This window comes from Pelophylax lessonae (genome assembly GCF_965119305.1).
Source record: "Pelophylax lessonae genome assembly, chromosome: 3".
NCBI lineage: Eukaryota > Metazoa > Chordata > Amphibia > Anura > Ranidae > Pelophylax > Pelophylax lessonae.
The window spans coordinates 228,740,719-228,757,725 of record NC_138770.1 but is presented as its reverse complement, the minus strand read 5'-3'; the positions used below and the strand labels follow the sequence as shown (position 1 = coordinate 228,757,725).

General features: G+C 41.4%; 1 protein-coding gene across 3 annotated transcripts in view; it reads right to left on the bottom strand.

The window, feature by feature from the left end:
* XRN1 (5'-3' exoribonuclease 1) overlaps positions 1 to 17,007 on the bottom strand; it is a 223,576-nt gene that overhangs the window by 167,623 nt on the left and 38,946 nt on the right. For all 3 annotated transcript variants that reach the window (XM_082248988.1, XM_082248987.1, XM_082248989.1), the window contains exons 7-10: positions 14,912 to 14,999; positions 14,666 to 14,834; positions 9,005 to 9,072; positions 7,127 to 7,261 (exon numbers count right to left, since the gene is read on the bottom strand). In XM_082248988.1, the coding sequence (XP_082105114.1) occupies positions 7,127 to 7,261; positions 9,005 to 9,072; positions 14,666 to 14,834; positions 14,912 to 14,999 (460 nt within the window). The remainder of the gene's footprint in view (positions 1 to 7,126; positions 7,262 to 9,004; positions 9,073 to 14,665; positions 14,835 to 14,911; positions 15,000 to 17,007) is intronic.

Genomic DNA, 17,007 nt, shown 5'->3' with positions numbered 1-17,007 from the left:
TCATCACAGGATTTGATTGACAGAAGCAGAAACCAATGGCTACCACTGTTGCCTCTCTGCTTTAATAAGGGAGAGAGAGGGGAGAGAGAAGGTGCTCTTGGGCACAGCACTGGATGGAGATCAGGCTCAGGTAAATATAAGGAGGGACATTTAGGCAAACAAAAAAAACCCTCTACCTTTACCGCCACTTTAAGAATCAATGCATGCCTGCCTGCAAAAAAAAAAAGATGCACATTTTTGTGTGCAACAGGAACATTCACGATTTTGCTTGTGTTACTGTTCAGACAAGTGTGAATAGTGCCTTTAGGCTCCATTCACACATGAGCATATCATTTTCGGGCGTTTTTTCAGGCATTTTTTTTTCTGGCTTTTTTTCAGGCGTTTGGAGGGAAGCATTGATATCTAAAAAAATGATGGTAATCTGCCAAAAAAGAAGCTCATGTACTTTTTTGAGCTTTAGGCATTTTGCTTCAGGTGACAAAACTCTCAGATGTGAACAGGGGCCATTGAAATGAATGGGATTTTGCTTGTTGGGCATTTGAGACTTCAGAGATGAGCGTTTTAGGAGCTGAAAAACACTCAGGTGTGAACAGGGCCTAACGGCAGTGTCTTGCAAGCAAAAGTGCTATTGAACCTATTAACTACAGCACACTTGTTCCCTGTTTGTTACTAGATACTATGCACTTTATAAAGATTACAGTCTCTAATGGGAAGCTTGTACATCGATCATGCTACGTGATCTGATTCAGAACTGCAAAACCACAGCCATCTGCCATCCAATAGCTGTAAATTAAAGCCAGACTATTATTAGCATTAGGGATACTCAATTTCAGGTAAGACAAAACCACGCTAGCAACTGCTAATATTGACAAAGTCCTGCTAGGCTACTCGTAAAATTGCCATCAACACAGATGTTTGCTGCTTACCACCTTCCCAAGGATTTGTACCCATAAGCAGACTGCATGTACAAACAAAAAAGTGTCCCAGTCCTAAACATCTCTTCATCACTGTTACAGCTGATCAAAATCCTCCATTTCTTATAGATAAGCTGGTCTAGCAGTGGCTCATAATTCCATTATACCGGTCCTGTATGAGGTGGGGGATAAGGTGGAAGGTGTTCCCACTGACACCTTTGGCGCAGACTTCATCAGCTTGGTCTTATTCAAGTCCAGCCATCTCTAAGAGAATTGTTCTAGGGCAGTGGTCTACATACTGCGACCCGGGGCCAGATGAAGCCCTTTTTGCCCTCTTGTTCACCTTTTTCCAGCCCATGGACCACTTTTTCTCCCACTGACATCCATTGTTGTTGGGCATAATTCCTGCTACTGACATCAAAACAGCGGGGCACTATTTCTCCCATTGGCACCAAGGATGGGGCACTATTCCTCTCACTGACACCAACAATGGGAAGCTATCACTCCCACTGATAACAACAATGGGGCACTATTCCTCCCACTGATACCAATGATGGAGCACTATTCCTCCTACTGACACCAATAAAGGGGCACTATACCTCCCACTGATATTAATGATGGGAGACTATTCCTCCCATTGATTCCAATGATGGCCACTATTCCTCCCACTAACACCAATGATAGGGAACTATTATTCCCACCGATACCAAAGATGCAATGTTTACTCCCACTAACCCAGGACTATTCCCATTTTTTTTTATTTAAAAATAACAAACATGTCATACTTACCTGCTTTCATGTAAGTGATGTAAAGGATTTCATGTAAGTAGACTTGAAGTAAAAAATAGAAATGAATACCCAACTACAATAAAGGGTACTTTAACATAATCTTGTTTATTTTTATATAGCAATGCTATTAGGCAGTAAATTCCATTCACCTCTTTAGCACAGGTGGCATAACATGCTGTTTATTATATTTCAAGGCACAGCAATTATGATTTACATATCTTAAAGTGGTTGTCATTCAGAAGGTTTTTTTATCTTAATGCATTTATGCATTGAGATAAAAAAAACCTTCTGTGTGCAGCAGCCCCCTCAGCACCCTCATAATACTTACCCGAGACCCATCTCGATCCAGCGATGTTGCACAAGAGTCTTGGCTGTCCAGGACACTTTCTCCTCATTGGCGGAGACAGCAGCGAGGTGCCCAGAAAACATGTCAGTGAGCCAATGAGGAGAGAGAGAGGGATGGGCCGAGCCACAGCTCCATGTCTGAATGGACACATAGAGCAGCGGCTCGGTTCGGGTGCCCCTAAAGCAATCTGCTCGCTGTGAGGGCACTAGGCAGGAGGGAGGGGCCAGGACCCCAGAAAAGAAGGATCAAGTATAAGTAGTATAAGATGTTTGTTATTTTTAAACGAAAAAAAACAAGACTTTAATATTACTTTAACCACTTTACGACCAGCGACGTAGGCCTACGTCAGCTGATTTTGCGTGGTTATACCAGGATGATGCCTCTAGCTAGAGGCATCATCCCGGTACAGTTTTTTAGAGCCGGCGGTCGACTTTCTGGCTGTAACGACTGATGCGGCTCGGCAGCCGCTCGATCGTTTCCCCGGCGAGCGGGAGGGGACATCCCCCTCCCGCGGCTCTGCCCGGGTCTCCCGTCCCACCGGGAGACCCGAGAAATCGGCTTTGATCGGGTCTCCGATGACGTAACCAGGAGGCGGCGTCCATGACGTCACGTCCGGGTTACTCGGCTGCTAAAGGCTGCAGTTTCAAAAAATGAATGTATTCAAAAATGCTGTTTTCGGCGTTTTGAATACATGGAAGTGTAGTGGAGGGGTCTAGGGTCTTTTAGACCCCCGATCCCTCCATAAAGAGTACCTGTCACTGCATATTGCTGTCACAAGGGATGTTTGCATTGCTTGTGACAGCAATAAATGTGATCAGATTTCTTTTTAAACCTGTGTTAAAATTAAAAATAAATAAATAAAATAAATAGGAAAAAAAAAAAAATGTAGCCGCCCCCCCCCCCCTGTCGCCATTAGCTTGCGCACGAAAGAAAACGTATATGGAAGTCGTGCCGAAAATGAAATTGCCGTTCAAACCACACATGTGAGGTATCGCCGCGATTGCGGGCAATAATTTAAAAAAAAGAGCTACACTCTAACTCTAAACTGGTAACCGCTAAAAATTTTTAATGCATCGCCTATGGAGATTTTTATTGCCCGTAGTTTGTCGCCATTCCGCGGGTGTGCCCAATTTTAAACCGTAACATGTTGAGTATCTATTTACTTGGCGTGACATCATTTTTCCCAATGTACAAAAAAATGGGCTAACTTTACTGTTTAGTTATGTTTAAATGCAGTGAAATGTGATTTATCGTAATTTTTCCAAAAAAATGGCGTTTGAAAGACCGCTGCGCAAATACGGCGTGACAAAAAATAGTGCAATGACCACCATTTTATTCTCCAGAGTCTTTGCTAAAAAAATATATATAATGTTTGGGGGTTTTAAGTAGTTTTCTAGCAAAAAATACTGATTTTAACTTGTAAACAAAAATTGTCAAAAATAGGCTTGGGGCTAAACTTGCTACAAGTCCATGGATCGTTCGTTCCCTAATCTAATTTTCTCTTAAAGTGGTTATAAACCCTAACATGTGCCCAGGGAAGTGACTAGCATCAGGTGATACACAGAGATAAAAACATATTGTATAAGTTGCACCTGTTTATCTGCAGTCTTTTGTTCTCTATAGCTGTTTAAAGTACAGAATTTATAAAGCTTGCCTAAGCATTCAGAAAAAAAGGGACGGAGAGCTGAAATTACACTCTTGAAAACTCTGAGAGCTGATTGGAGGGAAGGGACTTTTCCCATCAGACAGAACACAGGAACAGAGCTGTAAATTGGCTAGGGATCCCTCCCCTTTTACTTTTTTCTCTTGGTGTCAGGAAAAATTGTCAGAAGGGATTCATGCTGATAGCACTGGAACAAAGCAGCAGACAGGAATGACACGCTAAGGCTCCATTCACTCCTGAGCGGAATCGCCATTATTCTGCCTGCGATCGCAAATTGCAGTAAAATTGCGGGACGCTTGTGCGATGCTATTACTTCTTAATGGCACCCTAATTGGGGCGTGATTTTGTTGCAATAAATTGCACTGCAATTGTGGCAAATCGCAACACGCCGCGCCGCAGGTCACTCAAAAAGAAGCAGGAGACTCCTTTGAGTGACAGCATTGGGATTTGATGTGATTGCAGCGCCAAAATCGTGCCAAAGTTGGAGAGCCATTAAGAAGTAATGGTATCACACAAGTGTTCTTCAATTTGCTGAAATTTGGAATTGCAGGCAGAATCGCGTCGATTCCGCCCGCGTTTCGTATCGCTCAGATGTGAATGCAGCCTTAGTGCTCCTTACTGAGACAAGTACACACTATAGAAGGATCTGCTTTGTTCATATTTTTATATCTGAGGTTTACAACAACTTTAAGAAAGCTGTTTCAGCTCCGGTTACACCCAATCTGGAAGAAAAAAATATGTACTAGCTGGTTTAGCATTTTCATGTTTTTTTCAGGGTACTAATTAAACAAGAAAGTCATCTGCCTACATAAATAAAAATTGTATATTTTAATCAGCGTAATTAAGTATAGATCAAATACAATGCCTTGCAAAAGTATTCACCCCCTTGACTTTTTACCTATTTTGTTACATTACAGCTTTAAGTTCAATGTTTTGTTAATCAGAATTTTATGTCATGGATCAGAACACAATAGTCTAAGTTGGTGAAGCGAAATGAGAAAAAAGTATACATAAAACTAATTTTTTAGAAATAGAAAACAGAAAATTGGCTAAGCGTATGTATTCACCCCCTTTGTTATGAAGCCCATAAAAAGCTCTGGTGCAACCAATTACCTTCAGAAGTCACAATTAGTGAAATGATGCCCACCTGTGTGCAATCTAAGTGTCACATGATCTGTCATTACATATACACACACCTTTTTTAAAAGGCCCCAGAGGCTGCAACACCTAAGCAAGAGGCACCACTAACCAAACTGCCATGAAGACCAAGGAACTCTCCAAACACGTAAGGGACAATGTTGTTGAGAAGTACAAATCAGGGTTAGGTTATTAAAAAAATATCCAAATCTTTGATGATCCCCAGGAGCACCATAAAATATATCAGAACCAAAATGGAAAGAACATGGCACAACAGCAAACCTGCCAAGAGACGGCCGCCCACCAAAACTCACGTACCGGGCAAGGAGGGCATTAATAAGAGAGGCAGCACAGAGACCTAAGGTAACCCTGGAGGAGCTGCAGAGTTCCCAAAGCAGAGACTGGAATATCTGTACATAGGACGATAATAAGCCGTACGCTCCATCGAGTTGGGCTTTATGGCAGAGCGGCCAGAAGAAAGCCATTACTTTCAGCAAAAAACAAAATGGCACGTTTTGAGTTTGCGATAACGCATGTGGGAGATTCCCAAAATGTATGGAGGAAGGTGCTCTGGTCTGAGGAGACTAAAATTGAACTTTTCGGCCATCAAAGGAAACGCTATGTCTGGCACAAACCCAACACATCACATCACCCAAAGAACACCATCCCCACAGTGAAACATGATGGTGGCAGCATCGTGCTGTGGGAATGTTTTTCAGCAGCCGGGACTGGGAAACTGTTTAAGGTTGAGGGAAAGATGGATGGTGCTAAATACAGGGATATTCTTGAGCAACACCTGTACCACTCTGTGCGTGATTTGAGGCTAGGACGGAGGTTCACCTTCCAGCAGGACAATGACCCCAAAACACACTGCTGAAGCAACACTTGAGTGGTTTAAGGGGAAAACATGTAAATATGTTGGAATGGCGTAGTCAAAGCCCAGACCTCAATCGAAAAGAAAATCTGTGGTCAGACTTAAAAGATTGCTGTTCACAAGCGCAAACCCTCCAACTTGAAGGAGCTGGAGCAGTTTTGCAAGGAGGAATGGGCAAAACTCCCAGTGGTAATATGTGGCAAGCTCATAGAGACTTATCCAAAGAGACTTGGAGCTGTGATTGCCGCAAAAGGTGGCTCTACAAAGTATTGACTTTAGGGGGGTGAATAGTTATGCACATTGACTTTTTCTGTTATTTAGGGGGATGAATAGTTATGCACATTGACTTTTTCTGTTATTTTGTCCTATTTGTTGTTTGTTTCACAATAAAAAAAAAAAAACATCTTCAAAAGCTGTGGGCATGTTGTGTAAATTAAATGATGCAAATATTCAAACAATCCATGTAATTCCAGGTTGTGAGGCAACAAAACACGAAAAATGCCAATGGGGGTTGAATACTTTTGCAAGGCACTGTAAAGTATATACTGTAAAATGATTGCTGCCAGTACTCAACAAGTGTTTTCACCTCACTCACAACAATATAAATATAGAATTAGTACAGCACTATCATCTTTTTCAAAATGGTGATCTAAGTGCAGAAAATTAGCTACACATGTGAAAGCATATGTATAAACATATATAAACTGTGTAAACATATAGCTAAATCACAACATACCCCAACTACAATAAAAAAAATTTAAATTAAAAAAATTGTCCTTATAAAAAAATGCTTTCTGATCAGGTCCTCCTGTCAGTTTTTCCGCTGACACCAGCTGCTATCCGATTTGGTCCATGAAATCCAGACGGATGGTAACCCTATTAGTCTGTTTTAATCCTGTCTCCCATAGAGGAGAGCAGGGATTTGACAGCTCGTTCTCTGCACACAGAGCGGAGACGGACCTGTCACCCGCCTGCTCAGTGGGGATCAGCGGATCGATCCCCGGTGAGCTAAACGGAGTCCGCTGGGTGCAAAGCCCATTGATAGGACCATTAGATCACTATTTTGAAAGCAATGATATGCTTATATAAATAGCATCAGAAGGGGATTCTACAAATGTGTATGTACATAATCATGCCATCATGTTAAGTGTGCTGCTGGTAGAGAAGACTATACAGTGTGACAATAGCCAAAAGATTTACAGAGTTGGCGAATGCTTAAAGCCATCCTTTCACCGTCCAGCTAAACTTTCCCTGAAATTTACCTAAAACTTAGACGTGAAAAGTTCTGCCTGGATACATGAGGAAATAATTTTCACTAAGCATAATACATAACTGCATGTTATAAGCCAACATTTGGGTAACTTAAACAGACTTTTAAAAATAACAAGACAAACAGGACTGACCTTGCTCTTTTTCTTCTTACAGTTTCGAGCTTCTTCAGCAGCTTGGCCTGCAGCCTCATTGAGGTACTTATTGCCCACTTTGCTTTCAAACCACTTTAAGTCAACAAAGACTTCATTGAAGTGCTCTCGGTCAAACTGCACACAAAAAACAAACTTTAAGCTAACATGGAAGGTTGCAAAAAAAAGAAAAGCTTAACAAGAAAAAAAATGGCATTAAAACATTGTGTTATAAATGTTTTTTTTATATTAAGAATAGTAGCTGTTGCTTGTCGTTTGGACTTGCGGTTGTGGGTGGAGGGGGTGTTAAAAATGTGTGGTTGAGCTGCTTTTTTACTGCCCTTCAATCTCCCTCCTTATAAGCTATAAAGGCAGCAGATGGGGATGTTTAGCTACTGTGGTCATAATGCTTTGCTTCGTGCCTATATAGAAAACTATCACTTCTGTCACATTGAGTAGGTAGGTAGTAAGCCCTCCAAACCAACCTATTTAAGCAAATGGGAAAGAACTGCAAATGCCCCACAACGAAATTCAATGCATGTAATTGTGGAGCATTAGTGTGGTAATTATGGGGTTAAAACAGGCGGTGAGGTAGCATCACATCACCATGCCACTGCCTGTTTAAGATCTCTGAAAAGTGATCCAAACATGGATATCTTTTTAGAGGCATGGTGGTTAAGATGCTACTGGTCTTTAGTTCTATATTGGTAAATATTACAGGGTGAAAAACAAAACAAGTAAAATTCAAATGATTCGCTGCTATGATTTCACATCTGATGACATCCATTTGGACATAACGCCCAGGGCGAAGCTACATCGGTGATGTTATTATGCCAGCTGGGGTGCTGGATGCTGCATTTGTGACATGCTGACTTGCTTTTTATGACATGCAAGATACTAGAATTTATAATAAACACGTGTTTTTAATATTGCACCATGAGAGATTTTGCGCTATAGAATACTTTAATGTGATCTGCTGTGGAGTGGTGGTTTGAGCGGTTGGCTGTGGAAACAGTGGTTCAACTCCCATCCATCCACCCATCTTCAGGATCTTTCCTTACAAGCGTCATTAGACCTCTTCTAATTTGAGGCCTAACTTTCTGCTAAGCAGCTCCGTGTGTCACTGGTGGTTTGGTGCCCAGAGGTGATGTGGACGAGGAATCTTTTATACTCCCTTTTTCTTTTCGATTGAAGGCACTCACTCATGTGATGGAATTTGTTTTTGCAATTTTCATTTGTGGCACTCACTTTTGAACGGTTTCAATATTTATTCACTTGATGTTTTTCCTTATTATTTGTGTTCATTATTGCATTTTATTTTATCTTTAACTATTTACTCACTTTTTGACATGCAACTTATATGAATTGGTACTTTTTTATTTTTGTATATATTCTAATACTAGATGTGTAGGTATTGGTGAATGATGCTGTCATTTCTAAGCTATAATTGGCACTTTTAGCGCAGGATTTCTGTTGGTATTGATGATTTCACATTACTGCTCTTTACTGATCACTGATGGCTGCAGTTTATTACAAATCTGACCCGATTCATCTGCTGCCTCCCTGTGTTTACTGTAAAATCAGCAATATATATTTATCTTAGCGTACATGCACAAGGACTTTTACAGGAGCAAGGGAGCTCCAGCATAACACTCTCAGTGGTTTTCCACTCCCCCAGGGAGCTGCAGGTACAGCCAGCGGAATATTTGTGATTGGGAAATTTGTCACATGTGCATGCAGTCTGGGAAAATGTTGGGAGTTATATATATATATATATATATATACTAGAGCTCCCTTACATTTGCAAACATCCAAGCTAATATAGCCTTAATCAAACCCTACACAACCCAATTTAAAAATGTAATATCTAAATACACTTACGGCAGAAAGTTTTGTGAGATATTTCTCAAAGTGGACTAGGTTCAAATACCCATTCTCATTAATGTAACCTGGAGGGAGAAATACAATGCAAGTTAGAACGGTGGATTTTTTTTACAACCTTTAGAATGTTATTTATTTATTTACAGATCTCTCATGACTTTATGGTATTACACAACTACAGGTGAGCAAGTTTAATTTTTACTCATAATACATAGATATACCCAGTTATTTTACATTTTTCTGTGCTAAACCTACATTTGGAACCGGTCAAACAAGGCTCTTTAGTCACCACAGTAATGCACACTATTTAATACATATTTCTCAATCTTAGGAGTCACAAATTCAAAAAAGTACAGCAATATCCACTGTTTAAAAAATGTAGACCCCTGATTTAAACCTTTAAAAACGGGTACACACTAGAAGTTTTTTTTTTTTCATTTAACCCAGAGGGAAGAAAACTGACAAATAGCTGCACTAACCCAAGCGATGTTAGTGCAAAGATCTCCCTGCCAGAACACACTGTCAGCACTGATCGGATGCCAGTCAGATGCTGGTTTTCCTGCATGCCTGTTTGACAAAAGCTGGTCATAAGACGGGCTTCTGTAGAGCAGACCGCTGTACACACAGGCGGAAAGTCAGGCGGTTCCATTTTAGGCCCCTGTGTACTCAGCCTTACGGCCAGTTCACACCACAGAAACTCAGTCCGGATGTGTTCCAGATGCCTTTCTACGTGTGTGTTTATGATGCATTTTTCATGGGATATTGTGCATTTTTAATGCGTTTTGGTGTGTTTTCAATGCATTTGAGGTACACTGCATTCGTCTTTTCTCCCCTGTTTCTCTAAGGATAGCTGTGATCTACCGCCCCCCTGGACCAGTATCGACCTTTCTTGATGACTTCTCTGCCTGGCTACCCTACTTTCTCTCTTCCGAAATCCCCACAATCATTCTTGGCGACTTCAACAACCCTATTAATACTAACACTCCTACCACTTCCAAACTTCTCAGTCTAACCTCCTCCTTTGACCTGAAGCAATGGATACATGCTTCTACTCACTCTGAAGGCAATATCCTTGACCTTGTTTTCTCCCACCTATGCACCCCGCACAACCTTTCCAACAATCCTTTCCCTCTCTCTGATCACTACCTTATTAGTTTCACTCTCTCCCTCTCCTCCACCTCCTCTCCCTCCAGCTACCTTACAGTTACCCGCAGAAACCTACGCCATCTCAACCCTTTTCTTCTCTACTACCGACCACCTCTATGACAAACTCGCACCCCTGTCCTGCACCAACCTAGCCACTTCTGTCTACAACACTTCACTTTTAGCCTCCCTTGACACACTGGCCCCCTTCACTACACATTGAATCAGGCCCCATCCCCTTCAACCTTGGCAAACAGAAAACACTAGAAGTCTGAAAAAGCATAGCCGTGCTCTTGAGCTCCTATGGCGTAAGACTAGGTCTCAGAAGGATTTCAACCGATATAAATCTGCCCTCCAAAAATACAATTCCAGTCTCCACACTGCCAAACAGACCTATTTAATCACTCATTACCAGCTTATCATACCGCCCCCGGCAACTCTTCGCTACCTTTAATTCTCTACTCCGTCCTCCACTACCCCCTCCCACCGACTCACTCACTGCCCAGGAGATTGCCTACCACTTCAAATAGAAGATTGATACAATTCGTAAGGAGATCATTGCTGTTCAGATACCTTCCATGCCTTATGCTTCATGCCCACAGGTGCGATCATTACTTCCCTCATTCAACCCCACCACTATAGATGAGGTTGCTAAACTACTTGCTAACATCAACTTAGCCACCTGCCCTCTGGATCCTGTTCCCTCGCAAATGCTACGTTCACCTTCTGGCCCTATTCTACGCTCTCTAACCCACATCTTCAATCTCTCCCTCTCTTCTGGCATCTTCCCCAACTCTCTAAAACATGCACTAGTCAGCCCCATACTTAAAAAGCCCTCACTGGACCCAACCGATCTGAACAACCTACGCCCTATTTCCTTGCTCCCCTTTTCATCCAAACTCCTCGAACGTCTAGTCTACAACCGACTGTGCGACCACCTTGCCGAGAATAGCCTCCTTGATCCCCTTCAGTCTGGATTTCGGCCTCAACACTCCACTGAAACTGCTCTCCTAAAACTGACAAATGATCTACTAATGGCCAAAACCAATGGACACTATTCTGTAGTCCTACTTCTGGACCTTTCTGCTGCCTTTGATACGGTTGACCATCCCCTCCTCCTCAAAAAACTCCATGCCTTTGGTCTCTGACTGTACTCTTCACTGGTTATCTTCCTACTTATCCAACCGCACCTTTAGCGTTATGTACAATTCTACTTCCTCCTCGCCTCTTCCCTTCTCTGTTGGGGTCCCCCAAGGCTCTGTTCTTGGACCCCTCCTATTTTCAATCTACACCTCCTCTCTGGGTCAGTTGATAGCCTCCCAAAGCTTCCAATACCATCTCTACGCTGACGATACCCAAATCTATTTATCCACCCCTCAACTTTCTCCCTCAGTCTCCTCACGTATCACTAATTTGCTATCAGATATATCGGTCTGGATGTCACACCACTTCCTCAAACTCAGTCCATCCAAAACCGACCTTTTAATTTTTCCTCCACCACGTGCCCCTTCCCCTGATTTCTCTGTCAATATCGATGGCATTATTATCAGCCCATCCCCGCATGCCAAGGTCTTAGGTGTTGTCCTGGACTCTGAAATCTCCTTCAAACCCCACATCCAATCGCTGTCCAAATCTCGCCGCCTCAGCCTCCGTAACATCTCCAAAATAAGTCCCTTTCTAATCAAAGACACAACAAAGCTCTTAGTTCTCTCCCTGGTCATTTCGCACCTTGACTACTGCAATTCCCTTCTCATTAGCATACCTCTACACAGGCTATCCCCCCTTCAATCCATCATGAATGCTGCCGCCAGACTCGTCCACCTTACCAATCGCTCAGTGTCCGCTGCTCCTCTCTGTCAAGCCCTGCACTGGCTTATGCTCACCCAACTAATTAAATTCAAAATACTAACAACATCTTACAAAGCAATCCACAGCTTAGCCCCTAGCTACATTACTAGCCTAGTCTCAAAATACCAACCTAAATCGCTCTCTTCGTTCCTCTCAAAACCTCCTGCTCTCTAGCTCTCTCGTCACCTCCTCCCATGCTCGCCTCCAGGACTTTTCCAGAGCCTCTCCAATCCTATGGAACTCCTTACCCAAATCTGTCAGATTATCTCCTACTCTATTAGCTTTTAGGCGATCTCTAAAAACCGTCCTTTTCAGAGAAGCCTATCCTACCCAGACTTAACAAATATACCTCCATTTTCTCCATCAGCCCATCCCCCACGGTTATTGCCTTTTGTTTCACTTGACCCTCCCTTCTAGATTGTAAGCTCTAACGAGCAGGGCCCTCTAGTTCCTCGTGTTTTGAGTTGTATTGTAACTGTATTGCCTTCCCTCACATTGTAAAGTGCTGCGCAAACTGTTGGCGCTATATAAATCCTGTATAATAATAATAATTCCAGTGCATTTTTCCCTTAAAATTTCCCTCTTTGTTTTTTGCTGTAATGTGTTCTGCCATGTTCCAGTGCAGTGATCTTGCAGAAAAAAATGCAGCATGTTCTACTTTTGTTGACTGTACTGGAACACACTAAAATGGTGTGAACTTTGCAATTGAAATCTATGTAAACCGCTGTCCAAGCATTATTGATGCAGGAAAAAAAAAAAAAACAACACTGGACTGCATGTGGTGTGAATCGGCCCTTGGGCCTATTGCTCTCACATACACATTTCTATTTCAAATAGGAGTAGGCTCCATTTGCACTGCATTGATAATTAAAATTCCCCGTGTGTGTGTAATTAAATAAGCAGTGTCAGACTCCAATAATAGCTTTTATCAATGTGGGGAAAGAAACCTTTTGATTCAGATGTACAGACTTGTACAAGCAAAGGTGTAAACTAAAAGCCCAACTCCAATCAAAATTTTCTCTTGCGTTTCTGAAGTGAGGGTGTGGGGAGGACAGAATATTTGTATAGTTTTGGTGCAGCCTGTATCTCTATTGGGGAGACTTCTCTCTTTTTCCCCACAAAGATAGAAAGTGATGCGAAATCTCTCCACTGGGAACAAGGGCTGCATAAAACCACTGGTTGTTCTCACTACATGCAATTGTCTTCCCTAAACATGACTGATCCCCTCATTTCGGGTCCTGCCATCAGAGGGACAGGAAGTGAAATCTCCCTATCAGGGTCTTGAACACCAATTATAATTTGACAAAAGTATTATACTTTCCAAGTCATTCCCCAACTGGAAAAATTAGAATTTTGGCTGGAATTCCAGGTACGGATTTTATTGCATAATTACATTGGTGCAGCTTGGACCAGTGCAAGTATGCATAAGCAATACCTGTGGGACTGTTGAGGATGTAGAAAATCATTGTAGTAGTTGCCACTACTACTAGTGATCGTTGCAGTCTTCCAGGTCCTGTGCTGAGCAGTTACCCTGCTGCATAGTACCTACAGGTTGCTCTCGCAGCAAGGGTACCATTTATAGAACGCCTTGCCTTTTTCTCAATGAATACAAGGTGTTCTATGATTAGGCAAAGTGGAGAGGTGCGGCAGTTATGTCACAATCCCCATCTAGAGCAATCAGAGAATGCCTTCCAATTTAAGAGTTGAAAATGCAAGAAGTTTTATGAATGGTGCCCTTGGGGAGCGAGAACTCCCCTGTGGTTACAATGCAGCAGGGCAGCCACCCAGAAGATAGAAGCAATCCCTGGTATTAACAGCAACTACTATTATGATTCTTCATTTCCACAGCAGTCCCACAGGTATACCGTATGCACACTTACATTTGTCCAAGTTGGACCAAATAACTATGCATTAAAAATCGGTACCTAGAATTGGTTCTGTAAGTACAGAAATATGTAGCTTTCATTACAAGCTTTATTTTTAAAGCTGTATGGAAATCTAGCCCAGACCTCTTGGGTCTGGAGATCAATTACCAGAGTTAATATTGGGCCTTATGCATCCATCGCTTTACAAAATATTGTTGTAAAGGATCAAGTTTTTTTTTACCTTCATGTATTCCATGCATGAAGGTAAAAAACCTTCTGTATACAGCAGCTCCCCCAGCCCCCCTAATACTTACCTGAGCCCCATCTTGATCCAGCGATGTGCAAAAGAACAGCAGCTCTCTCGGGTCTCTGCCTCCTCATTGGCTGAGACAGCAGCGGGAGTCATTTTCAATCACAGCCAGTGAGCCAATGAGAAGAGAAGTGGCGGGGCTTAATCATGCTCTGTGTCTGAATGGACACAGGGAGCTGTGACTTGTCTCCTTTGCCCCCACAGCAAGCTGTTTGGAGGAGCACCGGCAGGGGACCCGAGAAGAGGAGGATCGGGGCTGCTCTGGGCAAAGCCACTGCACAGAGCAGGTAAGTATAACAGGTTTGTTATTAAAACAAAAATAACAGCATTTAATATCACTTTAAGCTTTGTGCTTTAGAATCTGTTAGAAGTGTTGGAGCTTTCCTCTCCAGGATTTACCAACCCTTGTGGGCTGTAAAGAATATCAAAGTTATTCACTAAATCATCAACTTGCCAAACAGGAAATGTAATAATAACATATTTTCAGAGACATACCTCCAAGTTCTGGTAAGACACTAATATATGTTCTGTACAACAGAGGCAGTGCATCGTGGTTAATATGCAAATGAGGTAGATGAGGAATAAAATCATTGCCCACAAGAAATCCCATTAAAATCCAGTCATCGATTATCCTTTCAATATCATATTCAAAGGAGATCTTGTTCTAAAACAAAGAAAGTGTTTAAATATGTATCAGAAATGCAGACACTTACCCATACTACATTACAGCACAATACTTACTTTCAGGGATGAAAATTCATAATCAATATATTCTCTCATTAGAGACAAGTGAAGGAGGTGAAATGTAGTTTCTTCTGGTGCAGAAACTCTGGAACACATAAAAAATTTACATACAGCTTCGTAAATTAAAATGATTAACATAGTTAACTGAACATTTTTTCTTATATTCGAGTTATATCTGTTCAAGAGGTGCAAAAAACACCCATTGATTCTGTTTGAAATGCAGAGATGTCCTGTGTACACTTCCAGTGTTCTCAAAGAGTCTAATTATCCCTTCTAGCTCCCATCATGGACTACAGAATAATTGTAGAAATGAGTGCCAGTGGTAGGAATTCGATGGTTTAGCAAAAGAGAAATAGACAGGGCTGACACAAGTCAGTCCAGAAAAAAAGCTGTGTGTTGTCTGTCTACAGCAAGAAATCAGGGGCAGTGTGCATTAAATGCAGATCAACATGTATTTCCATACTTGCTAGGTCTTTAAGCCCCAGTTCACATCAATGCGATGACAGACATTGCATGTGATTCAAAACACACTGCTCTGAAAATCACATGCGATGTCTGTGCGATGCAAATTCAGCCATACAAATTGTATGGCTGAATTTGCATTGGATTTGGACGCACAGGACTCTTTTTTGGGTCCGCAGCAGAATCGGATCGCATGGTGGTTCACACTAATGTGATCCAATTCATGTCCAAACCGACAGTTTGCACTGATCTGGAAGAGTTGTTAACCTTGTATGAACACCTCCAGCGATTCGAATATGGCAGTGTGAACTGCCTACGATTTGAATGCAATGCGGGAACCCGCAGTGGATTCACAGGGTTCCCGCATCGCATATATGTGAACCGCCACTAAATGGATAAAACATGGAGAAATGTTTATGTATTGCAGGGATGCACTGCATATATATATATATATATATATATATATATATATATATATATATATATATATATTTTTTTTTTTTTTTTTTTTTGGCACAAATTTTAATTTCCATTTGGACAGAAGTCAAGGATTGGTTTATATTTTGGGACAAGGGACTTCACATGGATCAGTTTCAAGAGTAACACATGTGAGTTCAAGGTAACACAAGGTACATATAACATTTTTTTATTTGTATTTTTCTGATTAATTTAATTATAGCTGATATTCAGAAGACATATCTAAATGAAAACCCTATACACAGATGTAACATTGGGGCAATTAGGATGCATCAGTTACAGTGCTATATTAAAAGGAATGCAGTCAGCACAGTTTGTCAACATCAATAAAACCCTAAATCTCTTTTACCAGATGCTGAAGCTGCTGCAAAATGTTAATATGAGCATGAAGTGTAGAATGCCATGTATGCCATGGTTCAGGTATGTACAATGTCTTACCAAAAATTCTGAGCATAACTCTGATCGGGATAGAAAACCACCAATGAACTTACAGAATGTTGGATTATATGCAACTGCTGCTTATTTTTTTAATCATGAGCAAAAGAGATGCAAGCACAATGACACTACAGTTCACAAAGCAGCCCTTTCAGATAAGGGTCTCCAGTTATATTTAAAAAGCAGTGCATGTGACATTTACTACAGGTGGATCTTTACTGTAAATGATTCACCAGCAGTAAATGTTTGGTGAATATCACATTTACTACTTTATAAATATGCCACAAAATGCATTTTGTGAGCATCTGTACCTGGCAGTCAAATGGCATAGGATTATAAAGATCTGCAATCGATTTACTATTTAATCCAGCATCATATTTCTACTTCTACTAGGATCTTCAGTCTTAACAAAAAAAAAATAATTAATTAAAAGTCAGCAGCTACAAATAATGAACTTCTGCTCTGATCGCCTATGTAGTCTGAGCGGACGTAGAAGTGGTTACCTGCTAAAACTAGATAGCCAAAAAAAAAAATCCAAAAGGGTGAATTTCTGTTTTAAAAGAGAAGTATGGGGTTGGAATAAAAAAATAAAAACATTGATACTCACCTAGATGAATCAGTTCGATGCTGCATCTGTTCCCCCACCGACTCTGCACTGAAAACTGAGCGATCAAACACTGCTGATTGCTCGGCTCTCCCCTCTGCCCTGAGCAGAGAGC